At 37.5% G+C, this 21,148-nt stretch overlaps 2 protein-coding genes across 4 annotated transcripts in view; one reads left to right on the top strand and one right to left on the bottom strand.

Annotated features, from left to right (window-relative positions):
- The window catches only part of ApepP (Aminopeptidase P), a 352,561-nt gene that overhangs the window by 215,784 nt on the left and 115,629 nt on the right, over positions 1-21,148 (bottom strand). The gene's annotated exons all lie outside the window — the stretch shown is intronic.
- Positions 3,085-20,521, top strand: LOC128684794 (vitelline membrane outer layer protein 1 homolog). 3 transcript variants are annotated; one of them, XM_053771070.2, is made up of 6 exons: positions 3,085-3,176; positions 7,149-7,197; positions 11,848-11,960; positions 12,551-12,674; positions 14,918-15,100; positions 20,010-20,521. In XM_053771070.2, the coding sequence occupies exons 2-6, from the start codon at positions 7,161-7,163 to the stop codon at positions 20,102-20,104; spliced, it is 552 nt and encodes a 183-aa protein (XP_053627045.1). In that variant the 5' UTR covers positions 3,085-3,176; positions 7,149-7,160; the 3' UTR covers positions 20,105-20,521. The 3 variants fall into 3 exon arrangements, with proteins under 3 accessions (XP_053627045.1, XP_053627047.1, XP_053627046.1); XM_053771072.2 differs by lacking the exon at positions 3,085-3,176 and adding an exon at positions 3,304-3,326; XM_053771071.2 differs by lacking the exon at positions 3,085-3,176 and adding an exon at positions 6,424-6,613.

The raw sequence follows: 21,148 nt of genomic DNA, 5'->3' as shown, positions 1-21,148 counted from the left end.
CGAGTACTGTGCCTTGTGGAGCAGAATTTTTCACTGTAGCCATCTCAGACTTTACACTGTTTACTAATACTCTGTGTTCCGTTTATTAGGAAGTTACATATCCATGTACCAACTCTTCCTGTTATTCCTTTATCACGGATTTTGTGTACTATTACACCATGGTCGCACTTGTCGAAAGATTTCACAATATCTGTGTATACTATATATGCATTTTGTTTGTCCTCTGGAGCATCCAGGACCTTGTCATAGTGGTCTAGTAGTTGGGATAGGCAGGAGCGGCCTGCTCTAAACTCACGTTGCCCTGGGTTATGTAGCTGATGGGCATCTAGATGGGTGGCGATCTTGCTTCTGCACCTTTGTGGAATGGGGCTATGTCTGTTGTTTTTAGTGACTGTGCAATGACTCCTGTGCCCGTACTCCCTCTCCATAGAATGCTAAAGGCACGTGATAGGGGCGTCTTGAAGTTTTTGATGAACACACAGTTCCACGAAACTGGGCTTGGGGCAGAGTGCATGGGAATGTCATTTATTGCCCTTTGTATGTCATGTGGTGTTAGGATAATATCAGAGATTTTTTATTTGACCAGATTTTGAGTCTCGGTCATAAAACACTCATTTAGGTTGTCGAATCTTAGTCTGGTTAACGGTTTACTGAACATTGAGTCACATTGGGACTTGAGTATCTCACTTATTTCTTTGCTGTCATCTGTGTCAGTCACATCTCGTATAAACAGGGGTCCAATACTTGATGTTTTCACCTTAGATTTGGCATAAGAAAAGAATTATTTTTTCTTTCAATTTTATTTATGATTTTTAGTTCTTCTTGAGTTTGTCTCCAGTAAGATTCCTTGATCTTAAGTTCGACATTTGCTATTTCTCTGGCCAGTGCGTCCCTTCGTATTTCAGATATACTGACCCGTTTCAGCAGATCTGTGATACTTCGCCTTCTCCTGTATAGGACGTATCTCTCTAGTCCCTTTTTTCTTAAAGAATGTGCCTTGAGCATACTTCAATTGATACAGAGCTAATTCTTTGTAGGGAGAGGTTCGGATCCATATTGTTTAGGCTATCTTCCCAGCTTGTTTTATTTAGGACATGGTTAATTTTACTTAACAGTAAGTTTTTCTTACTGAAGTAATATTTGGTGAAGACACCCTCATAAGTAACCACATTTTGCTGGTCATAAGCCCTGAGCATACATGTTTTTATCTCTATTATGTTGTGATTTTAGTGTATTGTTTTTGATAGTTATTTTTGTAACAGATCGTCGTTGTTAATGAAGATGAGGTCCTGTGTATTTTTTTTTTTGCTGTTGTTGGCTCTGTTATTTGCTGGTTTAAGATGAGTCTGGTGCAGAGATGTAATAACTCATGTGTCTTTGAATTTTCATCTGAGCTGCTCCCTGGGGGTTATCTCTGCTAAAACATTATTTGCTACATTCCTCCATTTTAGGTGTCTTAAGTTGAAATCCCCCAGCAGCAAGATATTTGAGGCAGGAGTTGGAAGATTTTTCCAGACAACGGTGAATTTTCAAAAGTTGTTCCTTGAATTGTTGGGAAGTTGTAACCGAAGTCTTGTATACAACCAGGATGACAAGGTTTTGGTTTTCGATCTTAACTGCCAAAACTTCAACTACGTCAATTGAGGTGTTTCGTAGTTCCAAGCAAATGATTGTTTCTGACATGTACAGGTGTATTTTCTGACTCCCCACTTTCCACAGCACTTGTACTAACAATGGTGCCTCCACCAGTTTTTACTGGTCGTGTATGTACACTATTTCTCGGGGCATCATCCTCGTTTTTTCCGTCTCCAGTAGTACAGCTATTTTGTAACTCTGGAATTCACATATTTTTGTCTATACTTATTTCCCCAACGCCAGGATCCCCATACCCCTCCGGTGCACTAACTTTCATTTCTGTATTCTTACACATACTGTCCTCCAAGACAGCACCAGCACCAGGGGTGACAGCTCCATCTAGCCCACTCCTTTTATTTTCCCGACTGTTATACAAGGCTGTTAAGTTTTCTAAGAAGGTTGTTTTGGTGTTTGTCTCTTTTAGTATAGATGAAAATTTTTTCCCACAGGTGGCTATCATTTGGGCAGACCCCATAAAAATTCCTGATCCTAAGTGGACAATTTTTGAATATCTACACATAATCCATAAGATCATTTTTCACGGCCGTTGCACACAACCCAAGCTAAAGCCCAATTGTTCCTGCATTTGCAGACCACACAGAGTTGTATTCAAACAGCTTATAATCTACCCACACCACCGTATGTCCTCGGACCAAGGGTAACACACGTAGCTAGGCAGTGTGCTTATTTCTTGTAGGATTGTGTGGTCCTGTAGTTTAGAGCATCATGTGTGATTTTCGCTCACTATTAGGCAGACCAAAACGACATGGGTTCGAATTCTTGGCTAGTCGCAGTATTGATATATATATATATATATATATATATATATATATATATATATATATATATATATATATATATATATATATATATATATAACCAAAGTCACGAAGCTTGTCTAAAAAACATAAGACACCAAGTGGTAGATAATGCTCTCCATCAGCAGACGAATCTCGGGATTATCCAGAGTAATCATGTTATAGATAGTAAGGTTGAACTGTGATAAACATGAGCTGTGTTTAAAAAAAAAATCCTTTGTACAGCATCTTGTAACGAGAAACAATTGAAAGCACATCTGTGCTCGCTTTAATACACTTAGGTTAGGTCTTAGTTTTATGATGGTCAGTAGCTGGCTTACCGGTTCACCCCTTGAAAAAATAGCTATAATATAACTATATATTTTTACTATTATTATCTAGGAGACTTGTGCAGGGAATCCCCCGTGTAATCATCCTTCCTCAGAAAAGATACCAATTATCCCAAATTATCCAATCATATTTTGTGAATTGTCATTATCGTCTAGTACACAAATTTGTTATATGCATGAAATTTATATAAAATAAAGATATCCCTAAGACAATACGAGCATCCATAACTGTTTCTTATATCTTAAATTATAGTTTATCTTGTACCTGGCGACTACCTTTCACATCAGTGAGCAGGTTATAAAGTCTCGAAGCATCGTTCATGTATCCTCACTCGATCACTGACCCTCGACACCCAGTACAGTACCACTGATTATTGCCGTACCAGTCTTGAAGGTAAGAGGGCCACGAGTACACTAGGAAACAACACAGTAGGCGTCAGGGGCACAAGACTGTTTAGCTGCCTCCCAGCATACATAAGGGGGATTACCAATAGATCCCTGACTGCCTTCAAGAAGGTACTGGACAGGCAGAAAGTTTATTCAGGTATACACAAATACAGTTACATAGAATTATCATACATAGCAGCATATGTGTAGAGAACCTGGGATAACCCAAAAAAGTCAGACAGAGTGACTTATTTCCATTGGGGTCCTTTTACCTTATTATTATAATATAAAGGTTATAATATTTTCTTATTATTCTATAATGAAGATAACATCTTATTATCATACTAAAAAGACTATCTACTACACGAGGGTCATTAAGACTATCTACAATACGAGGGTCATTACTAGGAATAAGGTAAAATTTACACGTATGTTAGCTAAAAAATAGAAAATCATTCCCCTCCCTTTCTGTAGCTACATTCATCAGACACCTTTTGACACTCTTCTTGAACTGGTTCATGCTATGACTGGCTTTGACATGTGTGGGTAGTCTGTTCCATTCCTTTATTGCTGTACAATAAAAGGTGTTTGAAGCCTGGCCACTGACTGTGGGTACTACAAAGTTGTGCTCTCTCCCCCTAGTACTATGATTGCTTTGGTTCCCAACCTTGACAAAATTGACAGCAAGATATTCTGGACACTGTGAGCAATTTTATAAACATGATTTAGCTTCAATATTCAGCATATCCAACTGCTGTAATTCATTCTGGCCTACATGCTCTCTTGGTCCCAGCCCCAGGATGAATCTTACGATTTTGTTCTGGGTGATTTGCAGTCTATCTTTCAGTTTTTTTGTCAAGGCAGAGTACCATGAAAGGTAAGCGTAATCCATATGGCATTGTATAAGGGCTAGACATAAGGTCCTGCGAGCCTCAGTAGGTAGACACTGTGCTTGTCTATACAGGAACTTCAGTCTGGCATTCGCTTTCTTTACTACACTGTTCCCTATCAATTCTCCTGACATGCATGGGTCAAAGGGGATTCCCAGATATTTTACTGATGAAACCAAAGTGATGGGTTCCCCATTACACTGGACATTAAAATTATTTACCCTTCTCAGTTTATGTTTCGTGCCAAAGAGAATGGCTTCAGTTTTCCCGAGATGTAATGATAGTTTGTTGTCTACTAACCATTTGCTGCAGGACTCCAGTTCCAGTGTTAAAATATTAGCAATATCTTTTGGGTCTTTACCTGACACTGTCATCTGCATACAGTAGGAGTTTGCACTTGACACTGACAGGCATGTCATTTACATAACATAAGAATAATAAGGGACCCAGAATACTACCTTGGGGAACTCCACATGCTATCGGCAGGGGTTCTGATTCCGTTTTGTTGATTTTGACAATTTGTCTCCTGTTGCTAAGGCAGGACTTAAACCAGTCTACAGAACCTATACCGATAGCTTGAAGTTTCTTACATAATATATTGTGGTTGACAGTATCGAAGGCCTTTTGCAGGTCTAAGGTTACCATACCTATGATAGCTATAGAGAATTGTCATCATTAAGGTATTTAACTACTTGAGAGTACACCGCCCTCTCTAGAATTTTGGATATTATACTGAGTATACTAACAGGCCTATAGTTGCTTACATCAGACCTACTATTTTTCTTGAAGATAGGAGTAACTCTGGCCTCCTTGAACCCATCCGGTACGGTATTAGTGGTGATTGATAGATTTATTATGTGAGCAATAGGGAGTGACAGTTCAGAAGCACCATCTTTTAGGAACTTAGACGGGATGTTATCAGGGCCTGTGCTCTTAGTTGGGTTTAACCTGCTTAGTTCTTTTTGAATAAAGTCATGAGATACACTTACTAGTTGACAACTGTTTGGGGTTACCCCTTTATTGGTATAGTATGTTTGAAACTTATCAGAGTCTGTGTTAAAGGTATTTGATGCAGCTGGTAGTTTACTTACTAGTGTTGATGCAACAGATGTGTAGTAGGATTACTATTATAATCAAGGGGGAAGCGCTAAACCCGGAGGATTATACAGCGCCTGGGGGGGATGTGGAAGGCATTCAGGCTTAATTCGGGGAACTGGAGCACAGATCCAATTCCCTAAATCAAGAGCCCCTCACCAACATCAAGGAACCTTCCTTGAGGGGTGTGTAGTAGGAATTAAAGCAATTTGCCAACTTAGATGTTTCGTGGCATACCTCATTATCGATAGTGAGTACTATGTTAGACCTATCTACTGGCTTATGGCTATACCCCAACTGTTTTAGCTGTTGCCAGAGCTTTCTGGGGTTATGCTTATACTCTTCAATTTTTGAGCAATAGTGCTTTGCCTTTTCTCCTTTTATAAGTCTCTGCACTCTGTTCCTCACCCTTTGGAATTCATTTAGTGCTGCAATATCCTGTCTGTTTGCTTTAAATCTTTTTAGCAGCTGGTCTCTGAATTTCATATTATCTAATATCTCAGTAGTCATCCAGGGTTCAGTTCTTCGTTTAATCCTGACCTCTTTAACTGGTGTAATATTATCAAGGATGGTAGTGAACATTGTTTTGAATTTTTCCCAGGCATCATTTACGTCCGTGCAACTTGTTATCTGTCCAGTCACAATTGTGAAGCCTATTTACCAGTGTTTCTTTACTGTAGTTTCTAGTTGACTTCATTTTTATTGTCCTTTGTAGGCCTATCCTATCCCTAGTGATTTTCCTGGTGCAGTAAATGATGAAATGATCACTAAGACCTGTGGTAATGACGCCTGACTGACTAATGTTCTCAGAGCGGTTACAAAGTATGTGGTCAATTAGGGTGGCTGAGAACTGTGTGATCCGGGTTGGTGTATTAATTAGTTGAGTGTAACTATTTAAACCTAGAATTTGCTTATACCTTTTGCATAGCCCGTTATTTTACTGCTGAAAACAGATATTGAAGTCGCCCAGTATTATTGTCTCGCAATTATTTTCAAGTCCGGACAAGACTCTGGAAAAAGTCTTCTAAGAACTGGTCCTGGGTAGGAGGGCGGTAACTAGTTCCTACTAAGATGGGTTTGGTCTTGGGAAGCAGCACTTCAAACCATAGAATCTCCAGTTTATTGTTATTTAAATCAGGGCTTGGGTTGTAAGCTAAGTCATTTCTAATGTAGGCACATACTCCACCACCCTTTCTGTTCCTATCTAAGCGTTTTATATTGTAACCATCTATTTTGACCTCGTCGTCAGTCACCGTATCATCCAACCAGGTTTCAGAGATGGATTATAACTAGCGCCCTAAAGTCAGTACCTGACTAGCCAGGCGCTGGTTCGTACGTCAGTTTGCGTGCGGCCAGCAGAAACAGCCTGATTGATCAGGTCCTGATCCATCACGAGGCCTGGTCTCCAGCCGGCCCGCGGGGGCGTTGACCCCAGAAACCCTTCCCAGGTAAACTCCAGGTAAGGTTAGATGTCTTGAAGGTCAGGTTACACTTGTAAAAACGATTGGCATCACCTCAACTATTCCATTTATTGTTATAAATGTCAGTAATTATTATATATATATCTTTTTTTCTAAGAAAGCCTCGTCTTGACTTCAAATACCTCTGTATCGCACTGACAATGCCACTGGCAGGCGAAAAATCTCCACACGCTCGTGTTAGTATAACTTGTAAATGGTACCAGTCGGGGCGAAACATCGTCGTAAGTTTTTCTCTTCTATGTGCGAGTTATTTGGGTAAAGATACCCAGGTGTTGCTCTTGTGTGATATTCATCACCTGGTTATTGTATACAAGATTTCAAAATTTGAAGTTAAGAGGACGAGGCTCTCGTATTATGAGCAATATGAAGTGGACGAAGGAAGAGGAAAGAAAAATCTGACGGTCATTTTAGCTATACTACAGGTTTTACGAAATACAATGTCTTTTTAGGGCTTATTTGAACATGATACTTATTTTGTATAAGGTGACTGAGGGATACAATCCAATGTTGCAGATTCTGGAGAGGATGAGGAACACACTGGCCTTCCTGGTCTGCCTCGCAGGTAAGCAAAGCGGTTCCTGGGTTCCTTCCATGATATTTCACGGGTAAGCAAGTTTCCTTTTAAAATCTAAAACAGTCTAAGTTATCTTGACCAAATTAAATCTCTACTGTTAAAAAGTTTGCCCATTATGTGTAGTTCTCATTTTCATTTTGTTTACTGCATATATATATATATATATATATATATATATATATATATATATATATATATATATATATATATATGTAGGGAATTACCACCTCTATAGCTGGAATGGGGACCCTCATCCTCAGAGAAGACAAACGCACCTCAGGGAAAACTCAAGGTTCTCCCCGGAGCTGTTTGAATATTTTCTTCTACCACCCCTGTATATTTTATATTCTATGTGAACATTTATTAATAAACAGAATACATTTACAGAAAATACAAACATGAATACAATGACACAATGTATCAAAGATCATGAATTTCCTCCAGCTCCTCCGAGGCTGGATGCGAGTCAAGTATGCAGCAAGCATTTCCCCTCTGGATGGCTACGCTGAGGCGCAAGAACATGAACGTGGCTGCCCTTGGGTCCCTAGTGGTGTCGATGAGTCTGGAACCCAATTCTTTAAGGAAACGTGTGGCATTTTTTCCCCATGATCCCAAGGTCTCTGATCCCACTAGGACAAATTGATACTGTTGGCTAATGTCCCTGTACTTGCTGATCTTGTACTCCTCCCTGTGGTCAGCAGCTCCTCCCTGTCGCCCCACACTGTGATGGATATAGGTGTCAGTCAGTGTGGACACACAGGTATAGTCCCATGCTAAGAGCTTGCCATTCTTCCAAGGATAGATGGTGATCCCGTTGGGGCGGTTTGCTGAGTGTGGGTATTGTTGTCTGTTAGTGATCGGGGCTCCCTCTCGGCTGGGCATCCAGCTGTAGCAAGGGTTCTCTTAATGATGTCGTTGACCTCATTGTCTTGCATGCCAGCCCTTGGTTTTGGAACAGTTAAGACCATGTAGACCGTATTGGTCTGCTTGCGCTTCGCCGCAAATACACGTATATTCTGTGTGAATTGGGGCAGCAAGGCGCAGAGCCACTGCAATACGGAGGGTCTTAGGGTCGAGTCGCGTTCCCATTGCCGATATGGGAACTGTTTGGAGGAAGTCCCCGGAGTGAGGTGAATTAAGTCAATATCGCCTCAGTGGTGAAAGGGAATATTGATAAACAATATATGGCGTTATGATAACCATCATTTTGTTTAATAAAAATGGTAATGTGGCACCAACAGTCCACTAACAATGTGATCCTTTAAACACCAGTGTTTAAAGTTTGAAACTGGTTAGAAAATATCTTCATGTCATCGCGTGGAAGTAAATATCCCAATTTCTTCGGTTAAATTGGTAAATTTATACCTACACACCCTATTTCTAATTTCAATCTTCCACTAAGGATGAGTCATAAACCCATAATGTCTGAAGGCGATCAGAAGGGTTTGTCTTATTATTGTCACATGATAACCAATATCTAAACATATTTATTAAAAATAAGCGAATTTGCTCTTACAGAGGCTAATGCTAATCCGAATCTTGTTTAAAATTACGTGCACCAACATTCTAAGTTTGATGCCATTCAGATGAGGCATTCTTAAGGTATCACAGAACAAAGTTTATATGAGCTCCTATTCTACTGTTCATTCTATTGGACTGAAGAAGTCACTGGCTGGAGAAATGTTTCCAGAATAATGATACCGAAGGTACATGGAGTGGGAGGAGAAATTTTTTCCTGGATGGGGGCATGGTTGACAAGTGGGCAGCAGGGAGTTTGCATGGGTGGGGGGAGGTTGGAGTGGGGAGGCGTCACGGCCCCCTGCTGTTCACAATCTGCATAGGCGACATGGATGAGGGCATAGGGAGCGACATGGGCAAGTTTGCCGATGACACCAAGGTGGGCCGTCGAGTTCATTCTGACGAGGACGTTGGAGCGCTCCAGGAAGATTTGGGTGGACTGGTGCAGTGGTCGGAGAGGTGGCAGATGCAGTTTAATATAGACAAATGCAAAGTTCTAAATGTTGGACAGGACAGTGGCCGTGCCACATATAAACTAAATAATGTGGATCTTAGTAGTGCGGGTTGCGAGAAAGATTTGGGAGTTCTGGTTGGCAGTGGTCTAAGACCGGGACAGCAGTGCATGGGTGTTCGCAATAAAGCTGATAGAATCCTTGGCTTCATATCAGGAAGCATGGATGATGGGAGTCCTCAGGTTGTTCTTCAACCCTGTGCATCCTTGGTTGGGCCTCATTTAGATTATGCTGCACAGTTTTGGTCACCGTATTGCAGAGTGGATGTGGGTGCTCTGGAGGGTGTACAGGGGAGGATGACGAAGTTGATCCCATGTATCAGAAACCTTCCCTGTGAGGATAGACTAAGAGCCCTGAATCTGCACTCTCTAGAAAGACGTAGAATTAGGGGGGATATGACTGAGGTGCATAAATGGAAGACAGGAATAAATAAAGGGGATGTAAATAGTGTGCTGAAAATATCTAGCCTAGACAGGACTCGCAGCAATGGTTTTAAGTTAGAAAAATTCAGATTCAGGAAGGATATAAGAAAATACTGGTTTGGTAATAGAGTTGTGGATGAGTGGAACAAACTCCCAAGTACAGTCATAGAGGCCAGAACGTTGTGTAGCTTTAAAAATAGGTTGGATAAATACATGAGCGGGTGTGGGTGCGTGTGAGTTAGACCTGATTAGCTTGTGCTACCAGGTCGGTTGCCGTGTTCCTCCCTTAAGTCAAGGTGACCTGACCTGACTAGGTTGGGTGCATTGGCTTAAGCCGGTAGGAGACTTGGACCTGCCTCGCATGGGCCAGTAGGCCTGTTGCAGTGTTCCTTCGTTCTTATGTTCTTAAATGTCGCACAAGTGTCTCATTTATGATCACCAGACCAAATCACTATCTTTTTCTTTTTTAGATGTTAATATGTCACCTACACAGTCCAATAACAATTCATATTTTCTTCGTATATGATATACTTGCAGAGAAACTTCAAGATCTTAAACCATTTTCCAAAGTTACCACATAAATCATCATTCTAATTTCATTAATGAATTTGGTACTACACACATAAAAGACTCAGAGCCAGTCTCTGAGATTCAGCACCGTTGAAAATGCCAGTCTGATCAGAAGTTGCGCTTTCAAATTATCGTAAGCACACCTGAGAAGGAAAAAAAAATAACTACTATAGGTTTTTCCTTCTGGAGGATACATGATGTCGATGTGGAGCGTTGAGCCACTGCAGCAGTAGCAGCAAGTGTTGGTTTGAGTAAGCTTGAGGTACTAGTTAACGAATAGCATAATCTCACTTGGACCACTGAATTTAGTGGTAGCTGCTGCCATGGAATGTTGGCCACATCACTCTTCTGTGTGTTATTACATACATCTCGCAGAGCCCCACCCAAGTGCTGGTACAACTGAATGGGTCGCTTTATGAAAAAAGTTAAATTATTTTCCCTTATGAATAAACAGACAAAATCACTCACTGTATCCGGTATCGACTATTCAGGAGAATGTTAAAGTTGAGTGTATTGTTAATATAAGAAGTATCGACTATCTCCCATTTATTACCTGGAGTTTACCTGGAGAGAGTTCCGGGGGTCAACGCCCCCGCGGCCCGGTCTGAGACCAGGCCTCCTGGTGGATCAGAGCCTGATCAACCAGGCTGTTGCTGCTGGCTGCACGCAAACCAACATACGAGCCACAGCCCGGCTGATCCGGAACTGACTTTAGGTGCTTGTCCAGTGCCAGCTTGAAGACTGCCAGGGGTCTGTTGGTAATCCCCCTTATGTGTGCTGGGAGGCAGTTGAACAGTCTCGGGCCCCTGACACTTATTGTATGGTCTCTTAACGTGCTAGTGACACCCCTGCTTTTCATTGGGGGGATGGTGCATCGTCTGCCAAGTCTTTTGCTTTCGTAGTGGGTGATTTTCGTGTGCAAGTTCGGTACTAGTCTAGCTACAGCTTTGGTGGCAAATAGTTGTAGACTTCTCCAAATTATTTTCATCCTTTCCGTTGTATGTGTAAACAAGGGCGGGCTTTCCTGGGCACTTCTGGCTGACCACGTGTGTTCCACATCGTTACTAGAGTCTACAACCCTTTTTTTTTCTCATTTGTATCACTATGAGACAACTGCATACTTATCTGGAGACAGCGAAAAGCATCGTGTCAAATAGAATTAAATCCATATTGTCGGTAGTTGTTAATACCTTTATTATGAGCCCCAAACTCATTCTGTGGGTGGTAGTCAAAAGATTACAGACTCACGTAATGGGTCCAGGGACTGGGCAACAAAGTTTTGATAGCTGAACAAGTTACAATGGTTATGAATTATTTACATGTTTATTGTCGGTATCAAAACACTTTCTACCTTTCTAAATAAAAGTTTGTTACTACCACCATTGTGTAGTTTTGCTCTTTGAAACTTCTTTGTCCGGTGTTTTCAAGATATCATAATTTAATTTCAATCTCTCTAAATTTCATTCTTGCCTCTCTCCTCTTTTTTCATTCATTCTACATCTCTCCCTGTTTTATTCTGAATCTTTCTTATTTCAAAATATCCTTCTGCTTCATGGCGGTTCCTACATGTTATTATCTGATATCATTCCACTTTACTAATGAATTACTCTTCACAGGCGCGGTGAACGGACAAAGTAGTATCAGGTCTGGCAATGGCATGCAGTGGGGTGACTGGGGACCCACCGAGTATTGTCCAAGTAACTCCTATGCCACCGGTTTTGCGATTAGGGTAAGTAAAACTAATAACATTAACCGGATAAATTTCAGTGACTGCAACAGAGAGATTTATCCCCTGAAGCGTCTTGCCGATCAGAGAAAAAGTCTAATGAATTTGTAATGGATCAGACATTTCTTGCGTGTCTCAAAAGGGCAGATGTACAAATAAAATAATAAAAAATCGAGAATGGTGGCTAAGACCCAGGGACATTTCTAACCTTCGCTTTTACTGAGGAATAAAAGTGTTGAAAATTTTAGGTGTTCAGTAAAGGAATTCACAAGTTATTGCATAGAAATGAAGGAAGCGAACAACAAACGACTCAGACTTGAAGAATTTATTTGTATATTGTTGAGTTACCTAATTTGTTTTCTCACTTCTAGTTAACTATTTATATTTTCCTGTAAATAAAGAAGATTCATAATTTGTTTTTTTGAATCTAATTTGCAATATGGCTGATGCATATAATAGGTTGTCAACGTAAACATTATTACTGGCTAAAACTAATATGTGTCTGTTCTCTGCTGCTCAGCCTTCAAGTTAAATCCACATATTTTTTCATTAAGTGATACGATCAGCAGTAAGACTAAGATTTTCTTCCACAGGTGGAATACCCGATCGATGGAGATGACACAGCCTTGAATGCCATCCAGCTCTACTGTCGGTCAGGGAGCAATAATGAAGTGGGCACAATCACCTCCAGTGTCCAAGACTTTGGAGAATGGACCGGTCAGTTACACTGAACGATTAATATCAAGTACTTTCTGAGGAAATATTTGTGTGTGTTAGTGTAGACGCGTGAAATTATAATGAACGAATAATATGGAAGAGGGTAACACTTCTATAATATTATGAGGACTCAGTCTGAGAAGAGAATAATTTCATCTTGAAGACGTTTTCAACATTTTCTTCCCCATAACCCACGTTAACATATTTGAGTAATAATTTAGTTTCTCACAGTAAAGTTGGGTTGAGGTTTATTTAACATTCTCATAGAAATGTGCTACAAAATTTTTCAAGTTTGGTGAGGATTCGTCGCCAAGCCTAGAGAGAATATAAGTCCACGCAACCTGCTCGTGTCTCAGCTCTCAAAATCGTAATAACACGAATGCAAACAAATCATGGAATGAGTGAGACTTGAACCCATGGCGAGTGAGTCCTAAAACTCAATGGCCTGTGAGTTTTAGGACTCACTTCTCATAGGTTCGATCCCCACCCGTTCTGTGATCTGTTCGTATCTAGCAAGCTCAGGCTGGACCATAAGCCTCACCAGGCGAGCAAGTTTTATAAGTTGCTAACCTAGATTATAGGGCAATATATGTAGACAGAATAAACCACTATCCAATTATCCATAGATCACACTACTGGTTATTTCATTGTATCTTAGAGTATTAGCGATGCCAGACTTATCTGTTAGCTTAAGACCGTGGTCTAGCTTAGAGATATACTTATGTATGAGTGTATTAATGCATACAATTTAAGGTTGCTGTAGAAAGGAGAGGAGTAAACTTTAACTTTTGGTCCTGTCTCGTGAATTTCGAGTGAATTTTTTAGTTCCATTATATTTCCATTTTAACCACTGACTGGTGCAACTTCACTGTAGTTGTCTTGCATTTTCCTACTCTGTCTCTAACTTAATTAAGCACGTAGCTTCCATCTGTCAACTCTCGTGCCGGAGCTTCCACTGCTTACGAATTTTGTCTTTGTCCAACTTTTCCATGCCACTTGAATATTTCATATGAAGTGGTCATATTGGATTTTCAGTAATTTGCCAGAGAATGAATTCTAGCTGGGATTTCCTCGTATGTTATATCTCCTGTTTTCTTATTTCCTTTAAAATCACAAGGTTCTATTCCTTTATTCAATATTAAGCTTCTCACCTCTGGCACTAGGCTTGTTGCGAATTTTCGTAATTTGTACTTTTTTTTTTTACATTACTCATTAGGTATAAGTTCCAGACAGGTGTGAAAACTTTGTATGTCACATCCTGAAACCATATGGGAAAATGACAAAATCATTAATAGTTATGTATAAACAGAACGTCTCAGTGTGTCAACCATTATTATAAACACGAACGAAGGCAGAGGAGATATGTACTCAACAAGTGCACGGCGAATAGTATTAAGTGTTATATGCCCCCTCCACGCGCTCCTTTAAATATACTACACAAAAGGTAATCTCCAGATACATCAACAACATAAACTGACCCCAGAGACAAAAGTCCAACAGAGGGAGGCCTCGCCGGCCTCTCAACAGGTCCTTGATGTCCTGTCTAACGATCCTATAGTTTCAGACTCATGCTATATCCTGTATTGTGTCCTTAATCATATTTTATCTAGTTTGTGGACTAATTCCTAATAAGGTTCAGTGTCAAAAGTTCTATTACAATCAAGGAATAGGCAGTCCGCTAACACTTCTCATTCCTGTTTTGTCTGTCACCATGTTCTAGAACTTGATGTAATGGTAGGACCTGACTATCCTTCTTCAATCATCCAACTCGTACATCATAATTATGCTTCACCTGAGTAGATATGACTGATGTATGATGATTACGGTCCTGTCATCATACCACTTCCCTTACAGTATATTCGGTCACCTTTTCAAATAAATTTTTTGGTTTTATAATGCTGAATATAATATCCAAACGGTAATTAATTCATGTCTGTATTCATAAATCTACTTTTACATAGACACACAGAAAATACCGGCAATTAATTTTGTCAACCAATCACCATCGTGATTGGTTGCTAATTCACTCATGAAAATAGTCTTAATTACTCTTTCTACTATGTCTGAGTTACCAGATATTATTTCTGCTCAGGAGAGAGAGTAGAGGAACTTTTCACCGCAACTGTACATTACTTATTTTGAAAGGAATTGAACACTACTTACACTGTAGAAACAATTTAAAAAATGAAGGAAAGAAGATAATATTATTATCATATAGCATGTTGATAAACATTTCTTTACAGGCAAACGCCAATGCCGTAACGGCCGCTTGAACGCAATTAGAATGCGTGTTGAGGGAAATCAAGGCGGCAATGGTGACGACACAGCCGCCAACGACCTGGACATGCGCTGTGAGAACGGTGAAGAACTCAGAGGAGGAGGAACCGGCTGGGGAACCTGGAGCTCCTGGCAAAACTGCCCAAGTGGTGAGTGACTACTTTTGTGTAGTGTTGTGAACCTCACACCATCCACAACACTTAAAAAGAGCAACACCAAACTGTATCTCGTGTATCGCTATCTTTAGTAACATTTTCAGTAAATTTTTAGCCCACTACACCACAAAGTGTTCCAAGATATCGCGAACCACAGTCCTGGGAGGTGGATGATGCCTACCAACGGGAACCCGATCACAAGTTATTTAGCAAGGTCCACCCCGCCAGTTGCAAGTGACTCATCTGGCGACCGCCGAAGAAAACCTTACAATCCTGTGTTGCAGTGGACTAATGCCACTGTCGGTAATCATAGACGGCCGTTTCGAATCCCCACCATTCCACTGAGTTGTTCCGTTCTTTCATTGTGCGCTTCAAACACGCTGACAAGCAACGTAGAAAGAACAGGAACTAGACAATCACTGGATGCTGGCGGAATCGAAGATTTTTCCCAAACACATCCAGTAAGTCTGGCTGAAGAATTCTTAGGACTCTCTGAGGCGCAGATGGCTGAGACACCGAGCTGGTAATTCTAGGACTGACAGATTGTGGGCTTGAACCTTACCACTCTTTGTGTACTCCCAACAGCATATTATATATATATATATATATATATATATATATATATATATATATATATATATATATATATATATATATATATATATATTACATTATTGATAACTTTATTGGTTTATAATATTGCTTTTTCAGTTATTATCTTGTAACAAAACATTTATCTGGAGATAAATGGTATAAAATACCGACACGATGGAAAAATAGACACAAATGCAGTAAAATGCGAACCTTCAGTGACTACATTTCGCCCACTCAGTGGACTTTATCAAGTCACAAACATATCTGAATTGCGACTTGATAAAACCCACTGTGTGGGCGAAACGTAGTCAAGAATCACATTATACTACATTTATGTTTTTTCTAAAACACTTATCTATAAAAAAGAAAAGATGTTTTCCTATTAACCAAACTACATTGTATTAACCAAGCTACATTATTAACCAAACTACATTATTAACCAAGCTACATTATTAACCAAGCTACATTATTAACCAAACTACATTATTAACCAAACTACATTATTAACCAAACTACGTTATTAACCAAACAACATTATTAACCAAACTACATTATTAACCAAACAACATTATTAACCAAACTACATTATTAACCAAGCTACATTATTAACCAAACTACATTATTAACCAAGCTACATTATTAACCAAGCTACATTATTAACCAAACTACATTATTAACCAAACTACATTATTAACCAAACAACATTATTAACCAAACTACATTAACCAAACTACATTATTAACCAAACTACATTATTAACCAAGCTACATTTTTAACCAAACTACATTAACCAAACTACATTATTAACCAAACATTATTAACCAAACTACATTATTAACCAAACTACATTATTAACCAAACTACATTATTAACCAAACTACATTGTATTAACCAAGCTACATTATTAACCAAACTACACTATTAACCAAACTACATTGTATTAACCAAGCTACATTATTAACCAAACTACGTTATTAACCAAACTACATTGTATTAACCAAACTACATTATTAACCAAACTGCATTGTATTAACCAAGTTACATTATTAACCAAACTACATTGTATTAACCAAGATACATTATTAAACAAACTACATTGTATTAACCAAGATACATTATTAACCAAACTACGTTATTAACCAAACTACATTGTATTAACCAAACTACATTATTAACCAAACTACGTTATTAACCAAACTACATTGTATTAACCAAGCTACATTATTAACCAAACTACATTATTAACCGAGCTACATTATTAACCAAACTACGTTATTAACCAAACTACATTATTAACCAAACTACGTTATTAACCAAACTACATTATTAACCAAGCTACATTATTAACCAAACTACATTATTAACCAAACTACATTATTAACCAAACTACATTATTAACCAAACTACATTATTAACCAAACTACGTTATTAACCAAACTACATTATTAACCAAGCTACATTATTAACCAAACTACATTAACCAAACTACATTATTAACCAAACTACATTAACCAAACTACATTATTAACCAAACTACATTAACCAAACTACATTATTAACCAAACTACATTAACCAAACTACATTATTAACCAAACTACATTATTAACCAAACTACATTATTAACCAAACTACGTTATTAACCAAACTACATTATTAACCAAGCTACATTATTAACCAAACTACATTATTAACCAAACAACATTATTAACCAAACTACATTAACCAAACTACATTATTAACCAAACTACATTATTAACCAAACTACATTAACCAAACTACATTATTAACCAAACTACATTATTAACCAAGCTACATTATTAACCAAACATTATTAACGAAACTACATTATTAACCAAACTATATTATTAACCAAACTACATTATTAACCAAACTACATTAACCAAACTACATTATTAACCAAACTACATTATTAACCAAACTACATTGTATTAACCAAGCTACATTATTAACCAAACTACACTATTAACCAAACTACATTGTATTAACCAAGCTACATTATTAACCAAACTACGTTATTAACCAAACTACATTGTATTAACCAAACTACATTAACCAAACTGCATTGTATTAACCAAGCTACATTATTAACCAAACTACATTGTATTAACCAAGATACATTATTAAACAAACTACATTGTATTAACCAAGATACATTATTAACCAAACTACGTTATAAACCAAACTACATTGTATTAACCAAACTACATTAACCAAACTACGTTATTAACCAAACTAGATTGTATTAACCAAACTACATTATTAACCGAACTACATTATTAACCAAACTACGTTATTAACCAAACTACATTATTAACCAAACTACGTTATTAACCAAACTACATTATTAACCAAACTACATTATTAACCAAACTACGTTATTAACCAAACTACATTATTAACCAAACTACGTTATTAACCAAACTACGTTATTAACCAAACTACATTATTAACCAAACTACATTATTAACCAAACTACATTATTAACCAAACTACATTATTAACCAAACTACATTATTAACCAAACTACGTTATTAACCAAACTACATTGTATTAACCAAGCTACGTTATTAACCAAACTACATTATTAACCAAACTACATTATTAACCAAACTACGTTATTAACCAAACTACATTATTAACCAAACTACGTTATTAACCAAACTACATTATTAACCAAACTACATTATTAACCAAACTACATTATTAACCAAACTACATTATTAACTAAACTACATTATTAGCCAAACTACATTATTAACCAAACTAAATTATTAACCAAACTACATTATTAACCAAACTACATTATTAACCAAACTAAATTATTAACCAAACTACATTAACCAAACTACATTATTAACCAAACTACATTATTAACCAAGCTACATTATTAACCAAGCTACATTATTAACCAAACTACATTGTATTAACCAAGCTACATTGTATTAACCAAGCTACATTGTATTAACCAAACTACATTGTATTAACCAAACTACATTGTATTAACCAAACTACATTGTATTAACCAAACTACATTGTATTAACCAAGCTACATTATTAACCAAGCTACATTGTATTAACCAAACTACATTGTATTAACCAAACTACATTAACCAAACTACATTATATTAACCAAGCTACATTGTATTAACCAAACATTATTAACCAAACTACATTGTATTAACCAAACTACATTGTATTAACCAAGCTACATTATTAACCAAGCTACATTGTATTAACCAAACTACATTAACCAAACTACATTGTATTAACCAAACAACATTGTATTAACCAAACTACATTGTATTAACCAAACTACATTGTATTAACCAAGCTACATTGTATTAACCAAGTTACATTGTATTAACCAAACTACATTATTAACCAAACTACATTGTATTAACCAAACTACATTGTATTAACCAAACTACATTGTATTAACCAAACTACATTAACCAAATTACATTGTATTAACCAAACTACATTGTATTAACCAAGCTACATTATTAACCAAGCTACATTGTATTAACCAAACTACATTGTATTAACCAAACTACATTGTATTAACCAAGCTACATTGTATTAACCAAACTTCATTGTATTAACCAAGCTACATTGTATTAACCAAGCTACATTGTATTAACCAAACTACATTGTATTAACCAAGCTACATTATTAACCAAGCTACATTGTATTAACCAAACTACATTGTATTAAACAAACTACATTGTATTAGCCAAGCTACATTATTAACCAAGCTACATTATTAACCAAGCTACATTGTATTAACCAAGCTACATTGTATTAACCAAGCTACATTGTATTAACCAAACTACATTGCATTAACCAAACTACATTGCATTAACCAAGCTACATTGTATTAACCAAGCTACACTGTATTAACCAAGCTACATTGTATTAACCAAGCTACATTGTATTAACCAAGCTACATTATTAACCAAGCTACATTGTATTAACCAAGCTACATTGTATTAACCAAGCTACATTATATTAACCAAGCTACATTATATTAACCAAGCTACATTATATTAACCAAGCTACATTGTATTAACCAAGCTACATTATATTAACCAAGCTACATTGTATTAACCAAGCTACATTGTATTAACCAAGCTACATTGTATTAACCAAGCTACATTGTATTAACCAAGCTACATTGTATTCAGAATAAAGTATAAAGTTTTTCTCCGACGCACCAATTAAATATGAATCGAAATGCACTTTGCAGAGTCCTCCAGACTTTCTAAATTATTTATTTTTTTTTTTCAGGCCAGATAATCTGCGGCATACAGACCCGGGTTGAGGGTAAACAAGGGAAAGGTGACGACACAGCTCTTAATGATGCTATATTCTACTGCTGTTAAGCACGAAAGTGTTATATCACGTCCTGTTAAGAGCTTCCAATTAGCTATACGAAATCTACTATTATTGTGAATTTGGAAGATTTTTGGGTAAGTTTAGAGAAGAGGACGTGATGGTATCATGAAGAAATGGATTCAGGGTATTTTATTTTCTGCTAGTTAAAACGGTGGTTTCCTAATTTTTGCTAAAACTCTCAGCTGGTCACTCACATGGCCTCTGTACCCTAGGCCTATTGATAAAATGCAATGATTTTTATTGGTTAGTTTCAAAAATGTGTTACAAACATAAGAAATCTGATATATATTCATAAATTAACTATTTTGTGTATGTTTACTGAAGTGTTTTATAACATAAAAATGAATATTGACCAACTGATGATGCTTATGTATTCACATAATAAAAACTGCATTTTTGAAAAACTTAAGTATTTAAAACCCACACTTACAAAAATTGGAAATCCCTGAAAATTCAATGACTACTCTGATGGATTTTCTTTAAATTCCACTAATCCTATGAGCTCAATATGGAAATATGCGATAATTAATAGGTAAATGCTCTGAAGCAGCTCCAGTCATTGAAATTTCTGGTGTGATATTACTGACTCAGACGAAATTGGTAACCAGAAAGGCCGTCACTTTGCCTAGGTTACCTATGGGCCACACGCAGTTGCATTTGAGAATATAATTACAAATACAGAAAAACTGATACTTGTATTTTGTGTTGTGATGAATGTCATGTGTTTTGGCTTGCTGTCTGAGGTCATGAACCCTTTATAGACTTGGCAAACAGGAGTAAGTTGGAGTAAGCAGGAAAAGAAGGAAGAGAATGGAAGAAAGTTAGGAGGAGACATCACTTCCGATGGAGGCTTTGTGGAGATAAAGGAGCGTTGGGTCTTGTGGAAACCACACCTGAGGAAAGTAGTTATAGTGGAATTACAGAGGATACCGGGTCTTGGAAATATCTTATTAATTCTTTAAGTATATTTCTCTATATTCAATTCTCCTTTGTCTCAGCATTCCTTGACAGAGATTAAATAAATCCTTAAC

The sequence above is a fragment of the Cherax quadricarinatus genome, chromosome 5 (assembly GCF_038502225.1).
Source record: "Cherax quadricarinatus isolate ZL_2023a chromosome 5, ASM3850222v1, whole genome shotgun sequence".
Lineage (NCBI taxonomy): Eukaryota > Metazoa > Arthropoda > Malacostraca > Decapoda > Parastacidae > Cherax > Cherax quadricarinatus.
This window is presented reverse-complemented; position numbering and strand designations above follow the sequence as displayed.

Excerpts from the sequence above, each read along its gene's own strand:
- LOC128684794 (XM_053771070.2), top strand. The coding sequence starts at position 7,161 with ATGAGGAACACACTGGCCTTCCTGGTCTGCCTCGCAG. Across the intron at positions 12,675-14,917 it reads AGACTTTGGAGAATGGACCG|GCAAACGCCAATGCCGTAAC; the intron begins GTCAGTTACACT and ends ATTTCTTTACAG. Across the intron at positions 15,101-20,009 it reads CTGGCAAAACTGCCCAAGTG|GCCAGATAATCTGCGGCATA; the intron begins GTGAGTGACTAC and ends TTTTTTTTTCAG.